Source organism: Plecotus auritus (assembly GCF_963455305.1).
Source record: "Plecotus auritus genome assembly, chromosome: 4".
NCBI lineage: Eukaryota > Metazoa > Chordata > Mammalia > Chiroptera > Vespertilionidae > Plecotus > Plecotus auritus.
Genome location: NC_137775.1, coordinates 92,675,945 through 92,693,038, shown reverse-complemented (window position 1 = coordinate 92,693,038; position 17,094 = coordinate 92,675,945). Strand labels below are relative to the sequence as shown.

Here is a 17,094-nt window from a genome sequence, read left to right as displayed (position 1 = left end):
TAATTTCTGCCCCCAAAGACACGCTAGGTCTTATTTTCAGGAGATGTCTTATTTTTCCATGAAGAAGAATACGGTACACATTTATTGTTAAATGAAAATAAAGGAAATTTATTACCTGTATACAGTACGGTAGTATGGTAGTTGTCAACACAAACCAGACAAACTGTGAATCCTACAGTATCAAGAATTTACTCATTTATTCAATGACAATCATGTCATCATCTTCTGGAACATCATCATAACAATCCAATTCCTGAATTTCCTGGTGAATTTCTTGTGACTCCATTTCTTTCAGAATCAGTGGACCAAATCTCTCATGTTTAGCAATAGCACTGTCTTTAAATGAGTACTTCTTGTCAAGGTAGCCTGCTCGCAGTGCATTTGCAATGCAACTGTCAGTGATTTTCTCCCATGAATTCTTCACCCAAGTCACAACTTCTTACAGTTTAGGTTTCACAAAGTTTCCACGCTGATTTCTCTCCATTCTATTTTCAATGTAGTCATTAATTTCCATGCGCAAATTGTCTTTGAATGGCTTGTTTATTGCAATATCAAGAGTCTGGAGATAGGCCGTCATTCCTGCGGGAATCATTATCTGATCTATTTTCTTTTTTTTTTTTTTAAATATATTTTATTGATTTTTTACAGAGAGGAAGGAAGAAGGATAGATAGTCAGAAACATCGATGAGAGAGAAACATTGATCAGCTGCCTCTTACACACCTCCTACTGGGGGTGTGCCCGCAACCAAGTTACATGCCCTTGACCGGAATCGAACCCGGGACCTTTCAGTCCGCAGGCTGACGCTCTATCCACTGAGCCAAACCGGTTTTGGCTGATCTATTTTTCTTTCTTGAAGAAATGTCTTCATGTCTTTAGCGCGGTGAGTGCTGGCTGCATCCCAGACTAGCAGACCTCTTTGGCTCCCTCGCATAACAAGCGGCAGCATTAAATCAACCCACTTCCTTATAACTGCTTGTGTGGCCCAGGCTTTTTCAGTTTCAAGAATAAAAATGCCCAAAACACGTTCAATCTTTTCCTTCTTGCCCTTAGAAATGATTAAAGGTGGGATTTTAGTGCCATCCAGACGAATTGCCAAAATACAGGAAACACGTGCACTTTTGTAAGCAGTGGAGGGAATGTACGCTAAGGAGGCACCCCACTGTTCAATTGTTGTTTGAGATGATTGGCCCATAAACACTGCAGTTTCATCCATAGCAATCATGTTGGAAAGATTGTATTTAGAGAAGTCAGCATCATCAATAAAGGACTTGAATGCAAGTGCTCGCTTAATAACTTGAGTATCTTCCAACCTAAACAATGTTGTAGATCTTCTTAAAGACAGTTCACTTCGCTGAAGGAAATTATCCAGCCAGTGTTGTGATGCTTTGAAGTCTTCGGGGGCTGTGTCAAACTGTGGTGCCATTGCAAGGGCAAATTCTTGAATCTGAGCCCTATTCACAACCAAAGCCTTTGCTCTCCTGTCAACAACCCATTCACAGATCAGGTCTTCCAGCTCGGAAAATAATGGTTGCCGACCTGATCCACACTTGCGCTTTTTAGCATTTCCCTTGTCCACTTGTTCAATGAGGTTACCATACTCTGCTTGCCATTTTTGGACCAATCGGATACTCAACATCTTCTCTTTGCAGAAAGCAGTAAGATTTTGGCCCCAAGAGTCTTCCACGATTCCTTTCTTGTACTCCACGGAGTGGCTTTTTCTTTTTGTGCTCATTTCTAGGGGTAAAAAAAAGGAATTGAGGTATCAAGGTGGGGGGAGGGGGATCACTCAAAATGACACAGGGGGGATCAGAGGGGGGAATCAAAATGGCACAGGAGAATCAGAGGGGTGATTACCATTTTAGTAACCCCTTTTGATCCTCCTGTGTCATTTTGATTGTCTCCTCTGATCCTCCTGTGTCATTTTGATTGTCCCCTCTGATCCTCCTGTGTCATTTTGATTGCCCCCTCTGATCCTCCTGTGTCATTTTAAGTGATCCCCCCCCCCACCCCTGTGCCACTGAACACCTTCACCAGACATCCCCCTTACCCCTTTATCAGACATTTACCCCCTGGGGCCTGCCTGGGGACTGTCACTGGGATTGCTGGGGCCTGGATCTGGGCTGGAACAGGGTCTGCCACTGACTGAAAACCTTCAGTCATCATGAAGGCGGCCGCGAGCATCAGGTAGTGTCACCAGAGACAGACCAGCACTCACCACCTTCGCCGCGTCCCGTCTGCTCTAATCCTCCTGTTCTTCTACACGCATCTGCAAAAGTCTCCTCCTCTCTCCCGCCCCGTGCTCACCGCTCACTCCGACCTCCGCTCCACCTCCACACAGCAGTGACGTCAGGACTCCGCATAACGTCACTGGTTGCTAGATGCCAGTCGGGGCGGCCCTAGCGACCAGTTTATGATAAATTAATTTTCATTCTGAGACAGAGCCTGGGGGCCTTATTTTCGGGGGATGCCTTATATTTCACTCAGAAGGAAACCTGTAAGTAGGTCTTATTTTCGGAGGATGTTTTATTTTCGGGGAAACACGGTAGATGAACACTGTGGACTATATTGCGGAAGTTAGAAGTAAGGGAAGAGATGAAAACATAGCAACACAGAGTGATCTTAAAAACAGTCCTTAATAAAGAGAAACAATGAATCTGTACTATAGTGCCATTTATATAAAAACAATATTCTTGACAAAACAACTATGCACATTTACAAAAACAACATACAAATGAAAGGTTAAATGATAAACACATTAAAATGGTTATATGTGGCAGTGGGGAATGTGGGCACTTCTTTAAGTGGGGAATGTGGATAAAACCAAATACATTTTTTAAAAGTCTACACGAGTGGGGCCTGGAAATAGGTAGTTTTAGCAAGCACTCCCAGGAAATTCTGATTTGCAGCCTGGTTTGGAAATAACTGGTTTAAAGAATTATGAATTCCCTTTGCACAAGGAAATATTTGAAAGCTTTAAGTTTCATTTGAAGAATATTTTTATGCTTTTTTTTTTTGTTAGAGTATTTTCTTGTCCAAAGGAACTCAGTACATTTCTTTAGAATTTAGATATACAGGCTGTATTTTGTATTTATAAAGTAAAATACTACCTGGACTTAAGTTACATTTTACTCTGAAAACCCCAGGCTGTATTGACATTTTATTTAAATTATTGAGAAATTCATGGTAGATTTGCAAGTCAGGTGACTTCATTTCTAATCAGATGTTGTCATTGTCTCTTTGCTGTTATTTCCAGGCAGTGAGGGAAACACCACTGATTTTTCTCATTGACGAGGCCCAGCATATGGATGCAGCTTCCTGGGAGTTTTTGGGAACATTACTCTCCAGTGTGCCCATCATCATGGTGATGACATTGATGCCTACCTCCACCCTGTGTGGTGCGGCCCAGCACGTCCTGCAGAGCCCTCAGGCTATGCTGAAGCCCATTTCGAAGTTAGCAGCAAACTCACTATTGAAAATGGCATGTTGGGAACTAGGGGCGGTGAGCATCCCCCAAGAGCTGCAGATGTGAGTGGCTGGAACTAGCTGGGCACTTCATTAAGGGAGGAATGGCATTAGTAACCATGATGAGACCCAAGACTAGATATGAGGGTAGACAGTCCTCGTAAGCCAGTAAGAGGCTACTTCCGTGGGCTATCCACCAGGTTTTCACAGGACAGATAGGACTTGGATGGCTTGCTTAATGTGTCAGTTATATGTGGTCAGGCCAGTTTCTGCCAGGCCATTTAGCAAGGGAACATTAGTCCCTTTTAACATCAATAGAAGCAAAATAGTTAAAAAAGAAAAGTTACTGCCAATATAACTTTCAAAGCCATCAGAATTTTGTTTACATTTCTGGGTTGCTGCTTCCCTCTGTTATTAAATATCGAGAGCTGACTTCAACAAAAGAAGAAATATTCCTATTATGAAATACCTTTATGCGTGGCTCTCTTCAAGTGAGCATCTTTAGTTAGCAATCCCGTACTTACCTCTCTACAGCTACCTTCTTCGCAGGTGCTTGGGAAACCCCCTCTACTGTAAGGTTCTATGTCGGGACCTTCTCTCTAAGGACATATTACTCTTTCATGACCTACAAAAGGGAGAGGAGGAGAACAGCAAGTGGGAAACCCTCTCAGGTAAGCTGAGCTTCCCAGGGTTCTAACCTTGTCCAGCTGCATCTCCCAGCCCTTATAAGGTATATACCTATTCTCTGCTGAGATTATAGGTAAGATTAGGCCTCCCTAGCTAAGTGAGTTATACAAATAATATGAAACTATGGTGAAAATACTGAATACCTGCCTCAGATAACTTGAGTCAATCAATCTACTATAGTTCCTTTTTTAGCAGCATAGGAGGTGGGAATAGGAAAAATGGGGCCGATAAGCATGATAGTCCACTAGAGAGGATTTCTAAACATGAGAGTTCAGTAGAGAATTGCACATTACATAGAGAAGTATGACTTGAGGAGTTGGATGGGGGAAATGGGAGAAGGGAGGAGGGTAGGAGAGGAGGAAAGGAAGAATGTGTAAATCTAGAAAGACATCCTAGAATTGTGGTATAATAGAAGAAGGGCTATTGGCAGGTAAACAGGAAGAGTGAGAATGTCAGATACCACATGGTGCAGAAAATGTTAGTTTCTAAGAAAAAAGTAGAGAACAGGCAGGATGGGTGGGGTAAGCCACTTAAAACGTGATATGCTCCATTCACCTTCATCCTTTCAGTTTCTTGACTAAATTCTTGCATTTTTGTGCCTTTAAAACTGCAGTCACTGAGCATGGTGCTTTCCTCAGTCATAGTGTTCCCTCCCTACAGCCAATGCCATGAAATCCACAATGTATAGTATTTCTCCTGTCATCTCTGAAGAAGACCAGAAATTGTATGTCTGCACAGTCAAGGATGAGGTGAACTTGGATACAGTGCTTCTCCCACCATCGTTAAAAGGCACGTTCCTCAAAAAACTCAAATGAACCAGTAACAAATGTCATTGCAATTACTAATTTTGTGGATGACTGAGTATAGGTCTCTTATCATGATGCTAGTTTCATTTTTTAAAATATTTTTATTGATTTCATAGAGGAAGGGAGAGGGAGAGAGAGATTGAAACATCAGTGATGAGAGAGAATCATTGATTGGCTGCCTCCTGCATGCCCCCCACTGGGGATTGAGCCCATGACCTCCTGGTTCATAGGTTGAAGCTCACCCACTGAGCCACACCAGCCAGGCACTAGTTTTATTTTCTTCTAAAAAAAAAGAAACCTGCCTTCCAGAAAGAAGTTCTGACACTACCCAAAGAGCCCCTTAAATAATTGTAATGCTACTTGAGTAATGGTGTACTTAAGTGAGCCAATTGTTTTCTTTGGGGCTGACTAATGACCTGAAAACGTTTTTTAGTTGTTTAATAAAAGCTTGTCCTCTTTGTGCATATTCCTGTGCTGGAGGAAACAATAAGCAAGGGAGAAAATGCTGCTGAAATTTAAGAAACTGGTGCTAGTGACGAGACAGTGTTACGCACATAGCAGGAGTTTAATAAAAAGAGTGCAAAGTAAGTTTATAATGACTTATAAAGAATTAGGTAGGCATAATTAGACAGGGATGTTTTTCTTTTTAGAGATGAGTTTTTCTTTTAATATTCAAGTGTTTGGTGGGCAGTGTACTATATGAAGCCCTCTGGAGGGATATGATAATGAATAAACATACCTTCAAGTCAAGGATGGTCTTGCTGAGAATATGAGACATACATATGAAATAGCATGATAGTTAAGAGCCAGGACTCTGGAGTCAAAAAAATCTGAGTACCGTTGGCTCCTCCACTGACTGACTGTGGAACCTTAGATAAATTAATTGACTTATGTAAGTCTTAGTTTTCTCATCACTTAAATGAGGGTAATAGCTTCTACCTACTTCATGGAGTTAGTTAAGAATCAAATGAAATAAATCATGGTACATTATAAATATTCAATGAATGTCCACTTTTATAAGCTATTCTGGAGGTTTTTAAGTCCTTGTAGACAGTTTATACTCCTATAGCTATGATAGGCCACACTTGGCAATGGCTTTACTAACATAGAAGGACCAAGTCAGGAAGTACAGCATGCTAGCAGAACAGCAGCGAGTAGTTTTCTTCAGTGAGAGTCCTCACAGCAGTTTCCACTGCTACTCTCTGGAGCCCCAAGGAATAGCTTAGGTGTGATGGAATGAGATCACGATGGATGGGTGCATATAAGCCCCATGCCCCAGCTAAAAACTGGTATCTCTTTAACAGCCCCTTACGCATAACTTCCAGGCCCTGCAAGGGACATGACCTGTTAAAGATTTACTACCCTCAAGGAAGCCCAAAGCTGTGGTTTACCCCTGGTGTTTATAGCTTCTTCAATTTTCTTAATCCAAATTCAGCTTCCAATCAGGGGTCATTTTTAGTGTAAGCAACGTTACCTGGTAATTCAGATGCCATTTGTCAGGATCCTGGGAAAGTGCTGGGAAGTTAATCCAAGGTCAGCACTGTCCACAGAGAAGAGAAAAGGATTTGTTAGCTCATAAGCTAAAATTAATAGCTCAGTCTGCAAAGCCTTGGTCTAAATCAGGGGTAGGGAACCTTTTTTCTGTCATGGGCCATTTGTATATTTATAACATAATTTGTAGGCCATACAAAATTTCCAACTTAAAAACTAGCCTACTACCAAATGATTTTGCAGGCCTTATATAGCCCTCGGCCAGACATTCCCCTGATCTAAATGAAAGGCTAAAGCTATATTGTGAAAGGCCACATAAATTATAAAAGTATTTAAAAAGGAGCCCTAGCCAGTTTGGCTCAGTGGATAGAGCATCGGCCTGCAGACTGAAGGGTCCCAGGTTCGATTCCAATCAAGGGCACATACCTGGTTTGCAGGCTCCATCCCCAGTAGGGGGTGTACAGGAGGCAGTTGATCAATGCTTCTCTCATCATTGATGTTTCTATCTCTCCCTCTCCCTTTCTCTCTGAAATCAATAAAAAATATATATTTTTAAAAAGTATTTAAAGAGGAGATTGACATGATTACATTTGTACTTTAAGTGTATAACTCTGCCAATAGCTAATATGTTATTGGGATAAGAATGAGGGGTAGTTGGAGATGTTCAAAACAGGGTAGTATAGTGGTCCTAGTAAAAATGACTTTTTATACTAAAATTGTTTAGGAGGAAACATGCAAAAACCTTTAGAAGGAGGATAAGTGGGTGACCAGTTGGTTGTGAGGGAAAGAAAAAAGTTTAGAATTATTCCAAGATTTTTGGCTTGGTGACTTACTGGTTCAATACAACTGCTTTAATATATGGGTCATAATATGGAGAGATTTACTCTAATGTTTAGAGTTAATTAGCATCTTTATAATTATTAGAGTTCTGGGACCAGGAAATCTGGCCTCCATGTTTATTCCAAAGTAAGAAGAAAACGTCTGAGTATTTATTAAACATGAAAATGGGAAGAATTATTAGTTTAGCTGAATGATTCAGGGCATACCTTTGGTTTTACCAACAAAGGGTTTTGGTGACCATGGTTGAAGAGTTTAAGTGATGTGGTGAAAATTTGATTATTGTTGGTTGAACATGAGAACAAATGAGGACATGGAAATAAGGCTCTCTGATGAGGTTTGGCTGAGTGAAGAAAGGGTAGACAAAAAACTAGCCTTTATATTTTTTTAAATGAACAGATTATCAACATAATGCATTATATGTTGTAGAAAGCTTGTTCATTGCTGATTTTTTTCCCCTCTAGAAATAGCTGTAAACCAATTGGATCAATTGAGCCCAGAAGAACAGTTGCTGGTTAAGTGTGCTGCAGTCATTGGTCACTCCTTCCACATAGATCTGCTGCAGCACCTGCTGCCTGGCTGGGATAAACATAAGCTACTGAAGGTGCTGAGAGCTCTTGTGGATATACACGTGCTCCGCTGGTGCAACGAGAGCCAGGAGCTTCCTGCTGAGCCAATATCAATGACCTTTTCTGTTGAGATTATTGAAAAAAACAAAGAGGGAAAGAAAAAGTCAGGTGAGGAAAAGCTAGTCCCTTGTTCTCAAGCCTGAACAGAGAGCCTTGGGTGGGAATTGGGAGGGAGTAGTTGGAGTGGGGATGGAATCTGTGTTGAGAAAGAGCATCAATATCATATATCAAGGGCCTCAGACTCGTAAAGCTTATAACTAAGAAATGGGAAAATAATTATTTTTATCATGAAGGAACCATGGTTATAGTGAATGAATAGCTTGTATTTTCTTCAGAATTGTCTTAATTTCAAGAATTCTAACTCGTTGTTAGCACCATGTGTCAAGTATTTATGTTTTAATTTTTGGTTCAGAAAATATTACCATAATCCTTTATTGGCTTCTAGGTAGAAATAATAAGAAAGAAGGATAAACTATTTCTAATTTTAGAAATTCACCAAGAAGATAAATATATGTGATACTGAAACAGGTATTCTCAAATTCTCTACATGAAAGAATAAACTTGTGACATAAAATACTCAAATTACATATAATCCACAAATAATTTTCTTTTTACTTTGAAATATGTTGGGGCCTTGTGTTTGAACAGCATTTCAGATGATTTGATGTTTATAATAATTTGTAATACAAAGGCTCATTTTAGGAGAAACAACTAAGAAATCTATCCAAGTGTACTTCTGTACCCCTGATCATTTCTTCACCATGGTACTTTGTACTAGATATGGTCAATATCACTCTCAGATTTGTGTAAAATTCTTTATACAAAGTAGGCGAATGGGAATTGTAAATGAAATTTCTTTAAAATTAGCAGCAGGTGCTTAGGAGTTTGCTACATGGTAGCATGCAAGGACTTTAATGGAGGCTCTCACTTAGATTTTTCTATATTTCAGATGCTGGCTCTTCTCTCAGGCAAAAAAAGGAACTATTCCTACCTCAACCTGAGGTGCTAGAATTTGAAGTGCCTCTATTACGGGAAGCTGCTTGGGAGCTGTGGCCCAAGGCACAACAGAGAGCCCTGCATCTTGAATGTGCCTGCTTTCTCCGAGACTTGGCCTGCCGCTGTGGGAGTTGCCAGGGCGGGGACTTTGTCCCCTTCCACCGTTTTGCCATCTGTTCTGTCAAGAGCTCCAGAGGGACATCCCGATTCTGCAGTTACAAGGATACTGGCTCGGTGTTAACACAAGTGATCACAGACAGATTACAGCTGCCTTCTCCCCAAGGTAATCCCAGGGGGTCAGAAAGAGGATATATGGACGGCACCTCTCTTTATTCATAAGCTCAGATCTCTTCATCCAAAAGGTAAAATCACATTAAGGTAGGAAAATAGGTGGAAAGAGCCATTTATCCCTGAAGTACCAGAGATAAGAAAAGTATAATCTCTGAGTTAAAAGGAACTTTAGAGGTCATACTTGTTTGTGTTGGCAATCTGGGGTAATTTTTGGTAAATTCCTTAACCTCAGTTAATTGAGAAAAATAGCAATATCATTTTATAGGGTTGTTGTGCCAGGCACATGGTTAGTACACATACATCTTAATTATTGTTTTTTATTGTTATAATTATTCCACTCAGCACACATAAATGGAGTCCGTGTGTATCAGATGCAGTTAAGAATACAAAATGAATGAGCCTTGGTCCCTAAAATGATCAGTTTTGGGGGTGATACAGACATATAGAGAATTCCAACATGGAAAAGGAGATGAAAATGGCATACATAGGGGGTGGGTACCTAGAGAAGGGGCCGTTAGCCAGCCCAAGGAATGAGTAGAAGAAGACTCTTCCTTAAAGGAGATACTGCCAGAAGTTAGACTTGGAGCATAGCTACTTAAAGAAGGTTGGTTTAGTGGACAGATGTTCCCCAAAGCCTGTAACCCTTCTACCACGTCTCAGATAAGTGTTCATGCATCTTTGTTTTAACATTTTCAGTTCGTTTACCTTACAGGACATTCTTTTTAATTGCCAGCAGCTATTAGAAAGTCTTTTCTTTCATCAGTGTGAAATCTACCTTCTTGCAACTTCACCCATTTGTCAGAGTTGTGTCTTCTTCTATAGTTGAAAACAGCTATCAAGATCCAACCAATCTTCTCTTTTTCTACTTTGATAGAAGAAAAGTTGGTATTGGTGTTGGCAGGGGAGAGAGATATGAAAGAGATGGTGACGTATTGGAGGTAAAGGACTAAAATGAAGGATTTGATCTATGATCCTAATACCTCTTCTAGCTGTAACATCTGGTGACTCTGTGAAGGTAGGCCAGTAACTTGGAGAAATTGGTCATTGACTGATGAACTCTATGAGCATTTGTACTTTTGCACTTTCTGAGGTGCAGAGGACAATAACAGTGAGTGTCCTACTCTGATATTATGATGAGATTATGCTATCATTCACATTTCCTATGTGGCCTTGGTTTTGAAGAGGTCAGTTTCAGCTTTGGATTAGACAGCCTGTTCAATCTATATGAGAAAGGCTCCAGACCTTCCCAGCACAGCCAAACCCAGAAGAGGCCTCTGTGCATGGCCATACAGGTCCTGCACAGATTGAGAGGGTGCTGCTCACACAGGCTGTAAGGTGAAGGTGCATCGCATAGTGCTGCCAAACTCCAGTTTCTTAGTTACCTTATCCTTACCTGACATTATTTGACATCAGAGAGCTGGTACTTTTATTTAACGCAAGTCCTCTCTACAGCAGTTCTCTTAGACTCCCTTCTTTTCAATCCCACCACTCGTGCTTCCGAGCCCTAACCCTAATATGTAACACTAGAGGCCTGGTGCACAAATTTGTGCACCAGTGGGGTCCCTCGGCCTGGTCTGCGGGATCGGGCCAAAGCTCTCCAACATCCTCTGAGGAGTCCCAGATTGTGAGAGGGCGCAGGCCAGGCTGAGGGACCCCACTGGTGCACGATTGGGGCCGAGGAGGGATGCCGGAGGTTGGCCAGCCGGGGAGGGACCGTGGAAGGGCTCCAGGGCGTGTCCGGCCCATCTTGCTCAGTCCTGATCGGCTGGATCCCAGCAGCAAGCTAACCTACTGGTCGGAGCATCTGCCCCCTGATGGTCAGTGCACATCATAGCAACTGGTCGACCAGTCGACTCTCTGCCCCCTGGTGGTCAGTGCACGTCATAGCAAGCAGTTGAGCAGCCTTAGCATATCATTAGCATATTATGCTTTGGTTAGTTGAACGGCTGACTGGTGGACCGGACACTTAGCATAGTAGGCTTTTATTATATAGGATGTCAACATCATTACCAGTGTATTTCTAGTCTTTGCTTTTTTATCTTGAAGAAGGTGGCTGTAAAGGAAGAGTCAAATCTGGAGGATAGAGGCTGTTGAAGGCCAACTAAGTAAGGTTGAAAACCTGCTGGCCACCAAGACTCTAGTGGACTGTGGCATCATGTGCTCTCGTGATTTTCTCACTAGGTTTTAGGTTTTGTGGTTCACTCTGCTGTGTCCATAAACCCAATCACGACATTTTCAGGGATTCCTACTATTTGAAGTAACCATCAAACCAAGTGGATACATTCTGTATTTCTTTATTTACCAATAGTGAGTACCTCCTGGGAATTAAGAACTGGTGTGGAAGGTTTGAGAACTAAAGGAGTTACCATTTGAATTACAAATTGTTGCCTTTGAGGAATTTGCAATCTATTATCCTAATTTTGTGTGCAGGCAAATATTAAACCTAAACTTATCGTTATTATAATGGGGAGGGTGTGGAAATTATGTTGTGAACTAAGCTGCAAAGGAAAAATAGGAATTTAAAATGTCCTCAATTAATTCAAACATTGGTAACTAAAGATAATCATCTTTTTCTCCCTATAGATAGTTTTCAGTTCCAGACAAAACTGTCCAGAAGTCGGGAGGCCTTCACAAGTGCACCCTGCAGGTAGATGGAGATGCTGAGAATGGGCTGGAGGGGGCAGAAAGTGAGACGCAGCTGACCACTAAACTGGGCTCACCTCACCTGCAGACCAGGAAGGCATCTAACCACCTCAAATCTCTACTCAACTTAATGGAGATCTCAAAAGGCAATTTTTGATTCTTTGTAGAAAAATTATTTCTTAGTGGTTAAGAAAAACTTCCAATAGCTCTCAAATGCATTGTACACATAGCAGGTTTTTTCGTTCAGCTATAAATTTGCCTTCTCAATTATTTTTGACCCCAGCTGATATTAAAATGAACTTATATTTCCTAACCATCTACCTTTGTTTTTTAAATGACTGTCCCACTGATATTAGATGTCCCTACCTTGAGTTCACCAGCCATGCTGTAGTCTTCTCTCTCTTATTCAACTTGATATCCTACTTTTCAAACATAAATCTATCCATATTTGACATGAATCACCTCCACACACACCTGTGTGTCTGGCTCACACAATTCTCCTTTTTTAAAATACTAAGTGGCCTCCATCTCCTTCCACTTATCAGAATGTTCACGAGCCTTCAAAGCCCTCCTCAGTGCCCACTTTTTTCGATCATTCCGTCTCAGAAAGACCTGATCTCTTTTGAACTCATGGTACCTGTGGAAAGTGCACTGGACTAGTAGTCAGAGAGGTGAGCTCTAGTTTAGGTTTCCCCAGTAGTTTTGAGTCCCTATATAAGTCACTTAAGCTCTCTCAATCTCAGTTTCTTCATCTGCAAAACGGTGGTAACTTTTGCCTGCTGGGATGACAGGGTTATTGCAAGATAAGATGGTGGTGGTATATAAGATAAATTCAGATGTGCTGTGACAAAGTTCAAATACGCTAAGAGATAAATGTATTATTACATATTGCTTTCTATCACTTTTGTGTTTGTATTTAACACATTGTTAAATTACTCTTCAGGTGTGGTCGTTTCTCCATTTAGTTTGTGAGGTATTAGATTGGCTTTAGGTTTTTAAAAATCTATAATAGGACTTTGCCATTATAGATTAGGCCCCTGACTTTTAAAAACTTATAGAGTGATGGAGGAGGAGAATAGACATAGAATTAATGAGTTATAAAGGAAAGCTTCCTAGGAAAAGTGGCTTGGAGTCCTGGTAATGCCTGACAAAAGTGGCTGCACCTGGCCACTCTCATTTCTTCATCTTCTCTCCACAAAGGTCAGAGGAAGAGTTCCTGGATCGAGTGAGCAGGAAGCTGGCTCAGGCCAGCCCTGAGAACGACCTGCTGACCACAAAGCCCTGCCACTGTGAGGAAATCCTGAAGTTAGTGCTCTCGCCCCTCACCCAGCACTGCCTGGTCATCGGAGAAAACACCTGTGCGTTTTATTACCTGCTGGAGGCTGCCACTGCCTCCTTGGACCTGTCAGATAACTACATGGTGAGCAAGCTCTGCTTTCTGAGATGAGCCCTTTTACTTAGGGGATTCGATTGGATTTCTTAATATTAAGTTACTTGGAGAGAAAGTGGGAGCGAGAAAAGACCTGGAAAGTGTTTAGGAGAAAAGATGAGTGGGATTGTGGTAATGAGAGAAAACCAAGCTGCCGGCCCTGCTCCTGCCCGACCATGTGCAGTTCAGCTCTCCGTTTCTAACTCGAAATCCAACCTGATTGAAGTGCATATCTTGACCCTCATCATATCCTTACTCCAGTCTTCACCTCTAGCATCATCTGAATGCTAATTCAGTTCCTCCATCCCTTGTCTGGTTTGGAGGCCTTCTTTTATTTGAGGAAGGCAAGCAGTCTTCTGGGCCAGCCCTCTGCATTCTCGTTTTTGAAAAAGCACAAGGTGAAGATCTGTCAGTTTGAGGAGGCCACTTTCTGCCGTCTTCGGTCAGAGGTGAGAGTAAAGGTGACCTTGAAGTTTGGGTTATTTCTCCTTGACGGTTACCCTATTATTTCTTTTAAAGTCCCTTTGATTTTTGGGGTGTGTGTTTGTGTATGTGCAGTTATAAACATGATATGATAAAAGGTGTACAAATTCAAAACATGAAAATATACAATATGTAAAAAGTGAAACAACCTTCATATGCCACCCCCAGCATAGTTAATAATCTGGCTATATGCACAGTCATATCATTATTATTTTGTTATTTTAAAAATAGAATCATATTCCTCATTCTCTTCTGTAGCTGACTTTTATTCTTAATAGTGGAGATTGAACATATTTGTGTATTGGTGTACATCTAATCACAGTTGTAGCTGCCAAGTATTTCACTGTATGCATATATCAAAGTTTACTTACCCATTCCATTCTTCAGGTGCAGTATGGTGAATATTCTTGGAAATATCTCTTTCTCCTTTTGTGAGAATGTTTCTGTAAAAGACATTTTCAGAGGTGGAAATACGTAGTGAGGGAGAAGATACGATTTTACATTTAGTAAATATATTGCCAAATTGTTCACCAAAAACATATCAATTAGAGTTTTTTACACTTCTTTACAGCCTTACCAACATCAGATACTATTAGTCTTTTAAAAACTTGCTAATATATAAATGAAAGTTATCTTAACTAATATGGTACATTATTTTTACATGTTTATTAGTCATTGATTTTTCTGTGAATTGCTTAGTAATGGGGTGTAATAAAACTGTGATGTATAACTGAAAGTTGCTAAGAAAGTAGATCTCAAAAGTTCTCATCACAAGAAAAAGAAGATGTGTAACTATATGTGGTGATGGACATTAACTTATTTTGGCAATTATTTTGTAATATATACATATAATGAATCATGTACAACTGAAACTAATACAATGTTATATGTTGTTAGATCTCAATAAAGAAAAAATCGCATTGCCCACATTAATATACTCAATAAAGCTAGAAGAAAAAAAACACCATATAGTTGAAAATCTCCCCAACCCTGTCACTTAGCCACTGTGTCCCTTCTCCAGTGTCCCTTCCCCAGTATTATGTATCTTTATATGTGAGGTGATATTTCAGGTGCTTTCCGCAGCATCTGAATCCATGCCCAAATGACAATCCCACCTCAGTCTAGCAGCATCACTTTCTAAATCAGAACTTTCCTCTACTGCTCACTGACAATGTGGGGGGTACTTCCTCCTTAACCCTACTTTCTCCTTTATTTGCTCATGGCCCTACTAGTGCTTGATAGAGTAGCCAGGCTCTGTTCCAACTCAACACACTCACTCAAGCACCTCATTGGCCCTAAGTGCACATCCCAAAATAGAAGAGCCAGTTTGTTATATCAAGGACCTTGTCCAGGGTGCTCTTCCCACATTTGCATTACTGTTTCTTATTTTCCCATGTCTAGGTCTGTTTCAACATGGGACAGATCACCTTGGCCAAAAAACTGGCTAGGCAAGCTCTCCGACTGCTGAAAAAGAATTTCCCTTGGACCTGGTTTGGAGTCCTTTTCCAAACATTCCTGGAAAAATATTGGCATCCTTGTTCCCTGAGCCAATCTGCAGACAACCCTAGTGAGAAGTGAGAAGCTGGCCAAGTTGCGCTGGTCCCCTTTAGGGCCACAGAGAAACTAAAGTAGGACGCAGCCTAGAGTTTTGCCATATTGACCTCAGATTCTTTTTTTTTTTTAAGCACATCACAGACAGTTCTAGTTCTGCCTTATTTCCCTAGCCAATTAGATGTAACAGAATGAGGACTTTTGTTTTGGGAGTGTGGTGTTACCCTGTCTCTTCCAAATAGTAAAGATGGGTGTGTGTGTACATTCATGGATATACAGATATGTAACTAGGTAGCAATTTAATATTTGTCTGATATAAAAATTGCTACCTAGTTATTGAGCTATAATCATTTAAAAGAAATATATTTAATCAAAATAGCAATTCAAAGAGTAAACCTTTATTTAAAAACTTCGCTGAACTTTTCCTGGTCAAGAGGGATGAGTTAAAAAGGTCTAAGAGGTTAGAAATAGTTGGATCCCAGAAACATTTCTGAGTTTGGAAGTCTGTAGCTGGCCCATGGATGGGTAGACTTGGGTTTCTTGTGGGGAGGGATAGTTGGGCACTGGTGAAGAATAAGGCATGCTAACTACCCTGTGCTTCACAACAGAAAGAAGAAGTTGGCAGTCCTGCAGCAGCAGGTGCAGTGCCTCTCGCTGCTCTGGCAGCTCTATAACCTGGAGGCCACAGCCAGCAGCCGCAGGTTTGCCTGCCTGGCCACACTGATGCAGAAGAATTCAGCCAAGGAGTTTGCAAATGAAGCCCAGGTAAACCAGTCCTTGCTTTACCTCCAGACCTACTCAGAAACCTAAAATGCTAGGGAAACAGATGCTGCCAAGTTCCTGGGTTTTGCATGGTTCACAATAACCCACATTTAATAGGATGCCACTGATCATGGGTTTGAGCAGGGTTTCTCAACTTACAGTTTATAGATGGGTTTTCCAGGTATGAAGCCGCCTGTGAACTCGCTGAACTGAATGTAGAACTGTGTGTGTGTGTGTTCAAAAGAGCATTTGGGGAGTGGTGGGAGGTTGGGAAGGGGTCAAAGCTTTCATCAGATTCTCAAAGAAGTTCTAACTTAGGAAAAAGAAGGAAGAGAAGTGTGTCTTCCTAATTTTAGTCTCTCTCTCTCTCTCTCTCTCTCTCTTTCTCTCTCTCTCTCTTTTTTTCTCTCTGTCATCCATTTGTTCCACAAATATTTGATGAACACCTATTAGATCCTGGCACTGATCTTGGTTCCAGGGAACTAGATAATAGAAAAGTGAAATATATGGTATGTTAGGTGATAATAAATGCCATGGAGAAAAAAATAAGTGGAGGCAGGGGGACCTGGGGTTCTAGGACCTGGTGGGTGCAGTTTTAAATAAGGTAGTCAGGGAAAGCCTCACTGAGCAGGTAACATTTGGGTGAATATCTGAAGAAGGTGAGAAAGTAAGCCACATGGCTATCTGGGAGAAGAGTGTAAGGCAGAGGGCACAGTGAATGCATGAGGCATGCCCTCTATGTTTGAGGAACAGTGAGGAGGCCAGTGTTCCTAGAGGGGAAGGAGGGAAGGAGAGAGAGGAAGGAGATGAGTCAGAGGGAGGGGTGGGTGGCAGATCTTACAGGCCTTATAGGCCACTGTAGTGGTTTCAGCCTTTATTGTAAAGAAGATGGAAAGCCTTTGGGTTCTTGGAAGAGGAATGACAGGATCTACTTGTCTACACTAATAAAAGAGAAACATGCAAATTGACCATCACTTCACAACGCCCACCAGCCAATCAGGAGTGAGTATGCAAATTAACCTGACA

General features: G+C 41.2%; 1 protein-coding gene across 1 annotated transcript in view; it reads left to right on the top strand.

The window, feature by feature from the left end:
• Nucleotides 1-17,094, top strand: part of LOC308246399 (adenylate cyclase type 10-like) — a gene marked incomplete at its 5' end in the record, with an annotated part of 42,724 nt that overhangs the window by 19,306 nt on the left and 6,324 nt on the right. The window contains 10 exons of the mRNA XM_080664597.1: nucleotides 3,255-3,526; nucleotides 3,998-4,134; nucleotides 4,811-4,939; nucleotides 7,749-8,021; nucleotides 8,863-9,192; nucleotides 11,784-11,847; nucleotides 13,044-13,263; nucleotides 13,596-13,721; nucleotides 15,157-15,329; nucleotides 15,915-16,071. Coding sequence (XP_080520723.1) covers nucleotides 3,255-3,526; nucleotides 3,998-4,134; nucleotides 4,811-4,939; nucleotides 7,749-8,021; nucleotides 8,863-9,192; nucleotides 11,784-11,847; nucleotides 13,044-13,263; nucleotides 13,596-13,721; nucleotides 15,157-15,329; nucleotides 15,915-16,071 — 1,881 coding nt within the window. The remainder of the gene's footprint in view (nucleotides 1-3,254; nucleotides 3,527-3,997; nucleotides 4,135-4,810; nucleotides 4,940-7,748; nucleotides 8,022-8,862; nucleotides 9,193-11,783; nucleotides 11,848-13,043; nucleotides 13,264-13,595; nucleotides 13,722-15,156; nucleotides 15,330-15,914; nucleotides 16,072-17,094) is intronic.